General features: G+C 39.7%; 1 protein-coding gene and 1 long non-coding RNA gene across 2 annotated transcripts; both read right to left on the minus strand.

Annotated features, from left to right (window-relative positions):
* Positions 1-4,443: 4,443 nt before the first annotated feature.
* On the minus strand, positions 4,444-5,711 carry LOC124276997. Its single transcript, XM_046712655.1, has 2 exons — positions 5,047-5,711; positions 4,444-4,781 (listed from the first exon to the last, which is right to left on the minus strand). The coding sequence occupies exons 1-2, from the start codon at positions 5,225-5,227 to the stop codon at positions 4,444-4,446; spliced, it is 519 nt and encodes a 172-aa protein (XP_046568611.1). The 5' UTR covers positions 5,228-5,711.
* Positions 5,712-6,797: 1,086 nt separating this feature from the next.
* LOC124277006 lies at positions 6,798-11,598 on the minus strand. Its single transcript, XR_006898716.1, has 3 exons — positions 11,518-11,598; positions 9,691-9,753; positions 6,798-7,109 (listed from the first exon to the last, which is right to left on the minus strand). It is a non-coding gene; the product is annotated as an uncharacterized LOC124277006 (long non-coding RNA).
* Positions 11,599-11,976: the final 378 nt, after the last annotated feature.

Raw genomic sequence — 11,976 nt, forward strand, 5'->3', positions numbered from 1 at the left:
CCAGTGATCAACATCATGAGCACCCATCTACGCAAATGTGACCCAAATTTGATCAGGTTATCAAACATATTTACCATCTGTTATCATAATTAATTATTCCTATTTGATTAAATGCAGCGGAAATCAGTTATCCAAAAATCTAAGATTATCCAGTGTTAGATTGTGGTTCTAAATTTTGATAGATGTAATAACAAATTTTCCTACTGTAGTTGGAGACAGGATGTACTTGTTGCTAAAATCCTCATACAGAATTTCTGAAACACAAATGAATATTGATTGGGTCGTCAGTTTTGGCATTGTGCTATTCCAACCTGACTCCACACACGAAGCTGGGGTAAGTACCAATATACAGGATACTACAAAACGTCAGTATAACAATTTACATTATTCCTTGTATAGTTTTACCTCAATATCTGTACAGACATTTATTCACATGATGCTTCCCTTTGAAACTGATTGAAAGCAGACACACTTAAGCAGGGTTTTACATAATGCGCGATTCCTGCGTATTTGACGCAACAATTTTACTCTCAAAATATTATCATACGAGTCAAGCTTGACGCAAGTTTAATGGGTGGCCGTCACAATTCAGTTCAATAAAATCGATTTGATAAGCAAAAATGATATTGTTCGATGATAGTTTGACTTTTACAGAGCTATCAGATTGTTCCAGAGAACTCAGGGAGACAGTAATCCTGGCTGTTTGAATTGAACAATGCTGTAGTTTCATTTGGTGGTGTGACATAGACAGTTACATACTGAGAATGATTAACAAAAAGAAATACTAAAATTTTCATGACTCCCAAATATTGAAAATGACTCCGAAACATAAATATTGTGAGTCACCATGACTCCCATTTTTAAAAGTCTGTGTAAAACCCTGCCTAAGTGATTTTTCTCACAAATTTCCCCTGTATCCATAAATTTTAAATGGTGGTGACAGATGTGTAACATTTACTGTAGGAATAGGAACTGCATGTACAATCAATGTCCAACAATAATAATAATAATAATAGTAAGTTCTTTGTATAGCGCACAAATCAAACTGCAAGGCAATTTCTCTAGGCGCTAAAAGATAGAGTGATCTGAAGAAAGGATTAAAGTTCATAAGCTTGTTTAAAAAGGAAAGTTTTCAGTTGGGACTGGAAAGATTCCACGGACGCGGCTTGTCGGATGTGAAGAGGCAGTGAGTTCCAGAAAAGGGGAGCTGTGTAAGAGAACTGTCTATGTCCATATGACTTTAATCTGACCTTGGGGACATTCAACTGACAATTAGAACTTGATCTTAAAAGCCGTGGTGGGACATATTCACTGAGGAGATCTTTCAGATAGATTGGAGCTTTGTCATGGAGGCACTTGAAAGCGAGAGTGAGGATTTTATATTCTATTCTCTGTTTCGTGGGCAGCCAATGTAAGCGTATCAGCAATGGTGTAATGTGACTGCGCTTGTTGACTCGGCAAATCAATCGCGCCGCAGAGTTCTGAATCCTCTGGAGCTTGGACAATAGATCTTGGCGGATATTTACAAGAAGACTGCAGCAATAATCCAAACGTGAGAGAACAAGTGAACGAACTAGGTGGTGAGCTGCATCAAATGTCAGAATATCACGAATGGAAGCAATATTTCTGAGATGAAAATAGCATGACTTACAAACAGAGTTTACGTGTGTTTCCATGGATAAATTTGAGTCTAGAAAACACCAAGGTCTTTCACGGAATCACTGAAAGGAACTTTCTCATTACCCACTACCAACGAAGACACATCCACCTTAGCAGTGCTACTGGGTGATCCACACAGCAAAACCTCGGTCTTAACTGTCATTTAATCTCAGCTTCCTTTGTATCATCCATGCTTTGGAGTCAAGGATACAGTCTTCGATTATAGACATATCGGCTGGAAGTGAGTCCGGTTTAGTGGAACGCAACAGCTGGGTGTCATCAGCATATGACTCGTACATCACAACATGATGCCGAATGATATTGCCGAGATTCTTCATATAGAGTGAAAAGAGAATGGGCCCAAGAACGGAACCTTGTGGCACTCCGTATGTATGTAAGCTGATGCGTACACGATTTCACGTCTTGAATGACCACAGATTGTGTCCTATTATTGAGGTATGAGACAAACCATCCAAGAGCTGTGCCATGAATACCAAATTCTGTTTTCAGACACTCAGTTAGTTGAACATGGTCAATGGTATCAAAAAGCCGCTGATAAATCAAGCAGCGTTAGAACTGTAACATAGCCCGCATCAGCTGCAGCAAGAAGTCTCTCCATCACATGCAGAAGTACGGTCTCTGTGGAATGATCGGAGCGATATGCAGACTGATGCACGTCATAGAGATCATTCAAGGTCAAGTGATCAACAAGGCGTACCTTGATTGCCTTCTCAAGCAATTTTGATATGAAGGATAAATTAGAGACAGGCCTATAGTTCGATAATTGTGTCAGCGTCTAAGCCAGGCTTTTCAGGAGTGGCTTAACAACAGCGACCTTCAGACACTTGGGGACACATCCGGAAGATAAACATCAGATGATATTTTTGGACGGCCGTGTATATTCGTGCTGAAACTAAGTGTGTTGCAGCACATAGACATGATAAATATGTGGATGATGGCTTGTGTTTAAGATAAAGTTGTCGTATATATTTACAAAAAATGTTTTACAATTGTTCATGTAAAATCAGCGAGAAAGCATTAAATGTTTCTGAAGCGTCCACAATCCCTAATACATGTACCAGGATAATAACATGACAGTTCTAACATGTTTTTGTCTCGCAGCATTATGACCCTGTTTGGACACAGGGTCAAAGTCATCTGGGTCTACCTGCTCTGCCTCTTCTGTTCTTCCAGAGACTGATCGCGTAAATTCCTGTCTTGATCTGAAACTTGTGATTGGTCGCCGTCAACTTTTAGTTCAGGGTTACTGGACGACTTCACTTCAACATGAGGAGCAGAGTCTTCACTGCTGTCAGGTGCACAGTTTTGACTGTTGCCTGGTAACGTACCATGGTACAGTGGTACGATGACAAACTGTCCTGATTCCATGCAAAGTTAATGATTTATCATCACTTCCACCAAAAACATCAGGTGGACAGAAATCAATGTTGGGTGCATCCCACTCACTTCCTGAGCTTAGTCTGTCCGTACCACGTGTGGTAACACTGGACCACAGACGTCAGAGGAAGGATTGAACAATGGAACACCTTCCTGCAAGTCTCCATCCCAAGGACCAGGAGCAGACTGTCTTTGAACTTGTGGATTATTCACAAACTGTTTTCTCTTAGGAATACTTTGACCTTGAAACAAAGAATTATCATATTCTTGATAAAGATATGGGTGCTGTGAGGGGATGAATGGCGTCCCATACATGGCAGGATGGACACTGGACCAGTCTGATTGCAGCTCTGTAGGAAGGTGCTGTAGAAGCTGGTTAGGGGAAACATACCTGCCTGTATGGCCCTGCTTGTCAAAAAGTGGATGGTCCTTCGTGCATGTGATGCTGAAACATCTGACCCCGTGGATCAAAACAGCCTGCAGAACAGCTGTGACCCACAGAATCGTCGCACTGTCCACTATCGTCATACAGTGTCGACTGTTGTCATAATGTCCACTGTCAATGAATGTCTGCTGGCCATAATGAAGGTAAGGGTTATAACCTTGACCTGACAAACTATAATCACATTTCCCTGTTCCGATTCCATACTGGTCAGGATGAAGGTTCGGCTGATCAACATTGCAATAACCAACATTCAATATTCTTTGTCGTCCATCTCCCATCCCGTGCTGGGGTTGCAATGGATGACACTCATTTTGTATATATTTCTTTTCAGTGTACACTGGATCAACTGAGTTCATTGGACTTGAAACAAATCTAGAGTCTAGAGCATAAGTACTTGGCAGATCTGGTGAGTGTTTGTATTCAAGTTCGCTTTGACCATGAGGTTTATCTGAAACCTCTTCTAAACTTACACAACTCTTATCAAGATCTGTTTCTTTCAAAGTCAAGAGATTTGTTGAAGGTCTCCAATTCTTTTGATCAAGAAAGAATCTGCTTGCTAAGGCAAGCTGACATGGCTCTTCATCTTCCCCACTCTCGTCGTCATTTTGATCAGAGATGGAACCCACGGACTGAGCCTGTGGATACCGCATAAGTGTTTCAGTAGTCATGCGAGATAAGGCATCACTTTCTGCTATGGAGGATGTTGCATGGTTCCTTCTGAAGTTCATTCTTGGTGGTTGACGATTTACCATTTCTTTGCAGAAATCTTTCCAAGACTCTGATAACTTATAATTTTTATCCATTCCACCTTTCTTCAGCTTGTGTCCTAGATTTGAAAAGTCATCAGGCAAAACATACACTCCATCATTCCTTGAAGAGTGACTGAAACAACCCTGGCTTCATCCTAACCCCATTATGATTGTTAATGGATGAGAAGACATCTATATGCTCATGATGTCCATCAAAACATACAAAATATACACGGCTGGATAATGCAGATTTTGTCCAATCTGTTCCAGAGCCTGGTAGAAATAATTTTCCCTTTGTTTCTTTTCCGATATTTCTTTTCCTAACTTGGAGCAAACAACTAGGATGTTAGAATTCTTTGCCTTGTCCTCAAACCATTTCGCCAGTCCGGTCCCTGCTGTGATGTGCTGTAGTTGTTCCTGATCGTAGTGGACGTCGACATGCAGGTTCTGTCGAAGGACACATGACAGCTTCTTCACTCTGCCCTGGACATCGCTAGCACTCACCAATAATGTCTGTCCATTTCCTGAAACTATATACATGTAAAGAGAATGTGAATACCAATGTGTCATGAGGTGTTTGTTGTTCTTAAGCTCCCCACCGCCCTGGAACAACACAAGTTTTCATGCAGCCATACAATACATGATATGCTCACTGACAAATTACAATCTGTCAATGATCCCTAATGGTTTTGTCTGTTAAATATTCAAAACTTCTTCTAGTTAGCCTTTCGAGTTCATTATAACAAAATAGCAGGTACCAAAATGTTTCGAACCCTTCCTGAATAGTTGACTTACCGTGTGCTGATCTGATGCATCCTGGGCCATGCCAGCAGATGACGATCAAGAGGATCACGGCCAGAACTGCTCCACTAATTGCCGCTAGAAGGATCTTCAAGGTCGAGTCTTCTTCTTTCAAGGGGGGATCTAAGGAGAAGTAGCAACAACCAATTATTAGTGCCTGTAGCTCACCTAACATTTTGGTGACACTTATCTATTAGCATGTTAAATGCTTCAGATGTAAACAAACATAAAATGATATCATTTATAATAAATTTTGCTAAGGAGGCTTAAAATTGTCTGTGATAAAGAACTTAGACCTTTTAGATGGGCCAGTTAAAATATAATTTTAATATTGCTGATTGTAAAATACACCTAAACCTAAACACTCTGGAGTGAAGACACTGAATCCCCTAAATCTTAGAGATACCATCATATCTACTGGCAACAGGCCACCCTAGTGATGAAATCAAGTTGGCCCTTAGAACACCATTATCTAAAGACATTATTTTCATAATTTTGTTTCGTTCAGATGTACTCTAGTGATTACGGTTTGTTGGCAAACCACATGTAGCAGTATTTCGTATACCTACAGTTATGATCTTTATATTCCTTGTGCATGCAGAAATTATATGGCTTAATTAAACACATGCCATGCAATTAGAAGATGAAACGACACTATGTTTCATTAGATATTTCCAACACTTTCTCTTCTGACTTCAAAATTTTGGTCATTTTATTGTTAAAACTATTGAACTATGGCTTTTTAAAGCTGTTTACACTTTTTTTAATAACAAAATGGGCATGGATGTGTAAAATCAGGTCTGAAATGCTGAGTTGTGGAAATGAACCCATGCAAAAGTGGCATAAATAGGGGGTCAGCCTGACTGATTAAATATCAGTCGATGTGTAATGAAGTGAACTATGAAAGAGGTATTGTAATGTTGACATCATGAGATACTACAGCGACAAAGAACCAAGTTCCAAAGATTGCTCAGGCCTAAGTAGAACCAAACAGCTCTATCAGGAATCAGTAATCCTTGCACTATAGAATTCACAGTTGTTGCTGCACGGATGTAAGTCTGTCTGTCTGTCTGTCAATAGTCCATTTATGAGGCGCCTTTCCATGCCTTTCAAGGTGCACACAAGAAGGAACACAGAACAGTGGTGGGAATCATTTGGAATAGGCGAGTCTGTAGAAACAGGTCTTGAGATAAGAGCGAAAGGGAGAATAATCTTGACAGCATCTAATTTCAGTGGGTAGGCTATTCCAGGCAGAAGCAGGAGAATAAGAACAATGTTCTATGGCCAAATCATTTGGTCCGGCCATGAGGGACAACTTTTGTCCTGAAAGTTAAATGACCATTGAAACTCTCTTGGAAACATGTGAAATACGTTATAGTCTGGAGATGATTGAATGAGTGAGTTTAGTTTTACGCCGCACTCAGCAATATTCCAGCTATATGGCGGTGGTCTGTAAATAATCGAGTCTGGACCAGACAATCCAATGATCAACAGCATGAGCATTGATCTGGGAACCGATGACATGTGTCAACCAAGTCAGTGAGCCTGACCACCTGATCCCGTTAGCCGCCTCTTACGACAAGCATGGGTTAATGAAGATCAATATTCTAACCCGGACCTTCACGGGTTCTGGAGATCTGAGATTTTGTAGCACCGACCAGGAGGCTGTTACAATAGTCCAGGCTACTCATCACCAGAGACAGGACGAGGAGGGCAGCAGAGTCCTTTGTTAGGTACTCTGCATATGTTCCCGATATTTCTCAGATGAAAGAATCAGCTTTTTATCAGATTGGTGACATGGTGATCGAGTGAAAGCTCTGGATCGAGAATCACACCAACATTCTTAGTAGTATCAGACACTGGGATCTGGGAAGTACCGCATTCAAAATTTGACACTGAGCATTGAGATCTACATGTAGGTGTCCCCATCAGAAGGCATTCGCTCTTGTCATTCGTGTCCTCACTCACACACTGTAGTCACCCAAATAAATCAGTTGAATGCCCTTGTAAACTGTCTTTCCACATGGGCTCGTGTTATTCACCGTCTTTGGTTCCACCTGCAAAACAGTCAACAAGAAGATTGAGTGAGTGAGTTAAGTTTTATGCCGCACTCAGCAATATTCCAGCTATATGGCAGCGGTCTGTAAATAATCAAGTCTGGACCAGACAATCCAGTGATCAACAGCGTGAGCATCGATCTGCACAAATTGGGAACCGATGACATGTACACCAAGTCAGTGAGCCTGACCACCCGATCCAGTTAGTCGCCTCTTTCGACAAGCATGGGTTACTGAGGATCAATATTCTAACCCGGACCTTCATGGGTACAACAAGATTGAAACAGAAATATGTAAGACATGGAAACATGTACACATCCCAGAAAAAGACATTCCGCATCATACATCTTAGCACAGATAATTTTCTGTGTTTCCATTGACAGTTGACCACATTTATGTACCTCATTAATACTTAAATAAATTATTTTGTTTCAACCAAAATGTCTCGTTATTTCAATTCTTTTATTTTTCACCATATGCCTGTCCCACCATTAAAATCCATAAGGACCTTGTGAAAGTTTGTCTTTCAGTCTGTTCCTATCCACTACAATACAGCATAATATCTATCCCGCCTCCTCTTACCACTCCGGAAAAACTGCTAAATCCTTCATCCCAGATTCATCCGCTTTCTGTAAGAAGATCCACGACATCAACCAACCCGGCAAATTAATAAGCTATGACGTTGTTGACCTGTTCACTTATGTTCCATGTGACAAAGTCTTTGAAATCATCAGAAACCACGTAGATGAAATCACCCATCCCTAGAAACCTGTCTAACAACTGACAGTATCATCCAACTGATACACTCCTGCATCAGCTCCACATACTTCACCTGGTGGGACAACATACAGCAGCAAACCCACAGCTTCCCCATGGGTTCCCCACTATCGCCCTTAATCACTGAGATCTTCATGACCCACCTGGAAGAAAAAGCCCTGGAAACATCCCCCACAACACCCCTCTGTTGGTTCCGGAAAGTGGACGATACCTTTGTCATCCAATAATAAACTTAGCACTACAGTATACCGAAAACCAACCCAGACCAGTACCTTCACTACGCTTCCAATCATCCACCCCAAGTCAATAAAGGAATCATCTCCACCCTAGTATGTCGAGGCCCACAATATCTGCTCCACCAAGCAACAACTTACCGCCGAACTCCAGCACCAAAACAAGTCTTCACACGGTACAACAACTACCCCGAACAGCTTGTGCAACAAACCATACAGAACTTCAACAACAAAACAGAAATCCACCCGTCAACAATCTGCACCCTTGGTCATCAGCCTCCCTACTATGGAATTGTCAGCCACAAAGTCCAGAGACTCCTAAAAACAGGCCAATATAGATGTGGGTTTCAAAGGAAACAACTACAGCATCCTCAACTCCATCAAAGCGACTGGCAAACCACCAACCAGCCAGAAACAACGACTGGGAACAGTTTACCACGTCCCATGCGATTGTGGACAGACCAACGTAGGTGAAACATGAAGACCCTCAAAACCTGAATCAAAGAGCATCAGACCTCAGTATCTAAACGTGACTCTAAATCAGCCCTATCAGATCACATCAAAGACAATCCCAACCACAGCATCCAGTGGGACAAAACCCGAACCCTAAAACCAACCTCAAAGACTTTAAACTCAGGAAACTCCAAGAAGCCATCTACATACAAATACTCCAGCCATCAATCAACCGTCCTCATCATCGATAATCCCCAGTTTATGTATACCACAGGCTTCACTATCCCCTTGTGTATTTTGCAGGCGTTATTTGTTAACGCTTTTATCAAAGCCCATGTGTTGTTATTGTGTCTGGCTTCCTAATCCCTATTGTACGGTACAAACATCTCCTCTAACTTGTTTATATGGCTATATGCTCCTCTATACTTCTGCTGCTCATCACTTGCTTGATAACCATGTCAGAACCTACACCAAAACGTCGCTCTCACAAAAAAAAGTCGTTGTTCCATATATTGTTATCCTTCCTAACATAGATCAAGTTAACTTATTTGATTGTTTGTTGTAAAACGCCGCTCTCAGCAATATTCCAGCTATATGGCGGCGGTCTGTAAATAATCGAGTCTGGACCAGACAATCCAGTGATCAACAGTATGAGTATCGATCTACGCAATTGGGAACCGATGACATGTGTCAACCAAGTCAGTGAGCCTGACCACCTGATCCCGTTAGTCGCCTCTTACGACAAGCATGGGTTAATGAAGATCAATATTCTAACCCGGACCAGTTTGTGGAAGCAAACTGTTCCATAAAACTTTATTTGCTCACTCACTGGTTCATTGGGAATAGTCATGACAAGTAGTGGTGTCTATAGTGGATTGTTAACGGCACCCTAAGGTTTGCAGCTAGCTTAGAGGTTAAAACATTCACTTGTTATGCTAAAATGCTGCTTTTATTCCCCCAATAGGGAGGTCTGCTGATGCCGTAATCCTTGGAACACTGTTAAACTCACTCACAGAAAGCCTGAAAATGAAATGTATTATCTGCCCCTCAGGTCAAAATCAAATATTGGCAATAAATAAAACAATATTTCAATGAAAATGAAGGGGAGATAACTTTACCTGGACAATGTAATAACCACGACTTAGGTTCTCAAATTCATGTTCTTCAGTTCCATACTTTTTCTGCAAAAATATAAACACATAAATATTACGTGTTAAGCTTAAAAATAAACTGTTTCTAAATAAATTTAGACAAGTACTAGGTATAAAACAGGAGAACTAGCATTCTATTTGATCAACTGATCAAAACCCATCAAATTGCTCTCAAAATGACCATTTCAGTTTCAGAAGGAATGACACCTTTTGCTTTCAATAACATAATTTAGTTCTTACTGTGACAGGATGAAATGTTTGTATATATTTAGTGTTTTTTATTCGTTAGTTTTAACTAAATTAAATATTCAGTTTAGTGTATTTTAAACATTATATACTTCACTCTTCAGCTTCTCTTAACCCCTCTCTCAGCTTACTGCATGAGTTTTCTGCCTCAGCCACATTCACCTAAAGCACTGCGACACAATAGCCTGCCCAAGCGCTCCACTTACTGTCCCTTTGTCATAAACCTTGTTAGCTTACTGTCCCCTGTTTTAAGGTTTAAAGTTTATTATAGGTTCAGAACGTTTCAACTGTCAACTGGTCACAAGGCATTTGTGGATTTTGAAGCTCACACGTTTTGACTTATTTGGACATTTATAGGAGCTCTTGGGATCATTTCTGAAGGTTAGTTTATTTCCATACTTTTTTGAGTTTGTACATACTCATTGGATGTATACGCATATTGTGTTTATGCGTTGATAATTTGGCTGCTTTGTCATATTGTAAATATTGAGTAGTTTGTGATAACTAGTTGTGTTGCAGAATGTAAATGCATTATAAGTCTAATTATTTACAAATGGTAAATAATTAAATAATTCAGTAAGCTATTTATCAGTGTTAAACTTAATCTTTAAGTACTATACAGCTGTTGTATGAATGTATAATGTGTAAATGTATGAATGTATAATGTGTGAATGTAAGAATGTAAGAATGAAGCAGGATTTACCATTATATATATTTTAAATGTTTCTCATTAATCAACAATAACTAAACGTATTTGTTGTATTGTTATTGCTGTCATTTGATTAGTCTGCACAGTGTGTATATATGTTTCATTTATTCGTGCAGATGTAGGTGTATTGCTCGTGAAGCTGTCGGTGTGTACTGACTATACCCAGGTCACACACTTGGTGGTTTATTATATTTTATATATGCATTGTGTAATGTCTACATGATAAGAAATGCTTGTTTCCCTATATGATATGATATGTATATGCCTATCTATGTATGAATTAAAGTATAAATGGAACGTGTCATCAATGAAATATTGAGGCAATGTATATGGAATAGATTAGCAATAATGATATTTTGTAAATGGTTATATTTAAAGATATTAATGATTGATATTATCTATCAGCATATGTTTATGTTTTGTCTAAAGAATGTTTTAATTGTTTCCAGGGTTTTCTACATGAACTATCAGAAATATAGGGCCATAATGCGAACACCACCGTGTCTGTTCTATTGATTGAAACAGTTCCGGTTTCATTACCAATCATCAATATATTAGCAAACATTAAAAATTTAAGTTACTTATCATGCATAAACGGTCGCATACTCAATTTTATTTTTCAAAAAGTGTGTGTGTGCGCATGGGATTTAACCCAAACATTTGGCCTTTTAAATAGAAAAATTTCCACTGACATTTAAAACAAATGAAGAAACCAAACATTTTTTTTTTTGCCTTTCTTCTCACAGAATATAAATAGTCTTGAAGCAAATGATAAAAATAACACCCTGAGACAAAATGACATGGTCAGTACTCTGTCCGAAAAAACACAAAGAACCCACCTTGGCGGTGCTGAGAAGATCCTTCTTCTGGTATAGTGAGACCAAATAGTGAGTAATCCTGGCTGTACGGCCAGGTCTCTGCCACACAACGTGCACACTCCGCCGGGCAGGAATAGCAGCGACCGCCAGGAACTACACGACACTTGGGGGTTCTCGCTCACCTGATCAACAATCACTATTATGTTGTACAAATCTTTCTACTTGTGGACATAATTATAACATGGCTGAACTACTGTTTTCTTTGCCTCCAAAAGTTTATAATTTTGATAGAAAAGAATAGATCCATTATAAATTGAAAAGGATCCCAAGTGAAAGGGGTATCCTGAACCTGTGGACAAATCTACCGTATACTTGTTTCGTTTCTGGCTTTTTGTATTAGAGAAAGGAAAATAAATGATAAAAAATATTGAAGTCAATTCCTACTGGCAAGTAAGACTTGTTACTACCATGAACAGATGA

The sequence above is a fragment of the Haliotis rubra genome, unplaced genomic scaffold (assembly GCF_003918875.1).
Source record: "Haliotis rubra isolate DU_JTF1 unplaced genomic scaffold, ASM391887v1 Scf1054, whole genome shotgun sequence".
NCBI classification, from domain to species: Eukaryota; Metazoa; Mollusca; class Gastropoda; order Lepetellida; family Haliotidae; genus Haliotis; species Haliotis rubra.

Coding starts and splice junctions, on each gene's coding strand:
- LOC124276997 (XM_046712655.1), bottom strand. CDS start 5,227: ATGTTAGGTGAGCTACAGGCACTAATAATTGGTTGTTGCTACTTCTCC. Junction 4,782..5,046: donor ATGCATCAGATCAGCACACG/GTAAGTCAACTA, acceptor ACATGTATATAG/TTTCAGGAAATGGACAGACA.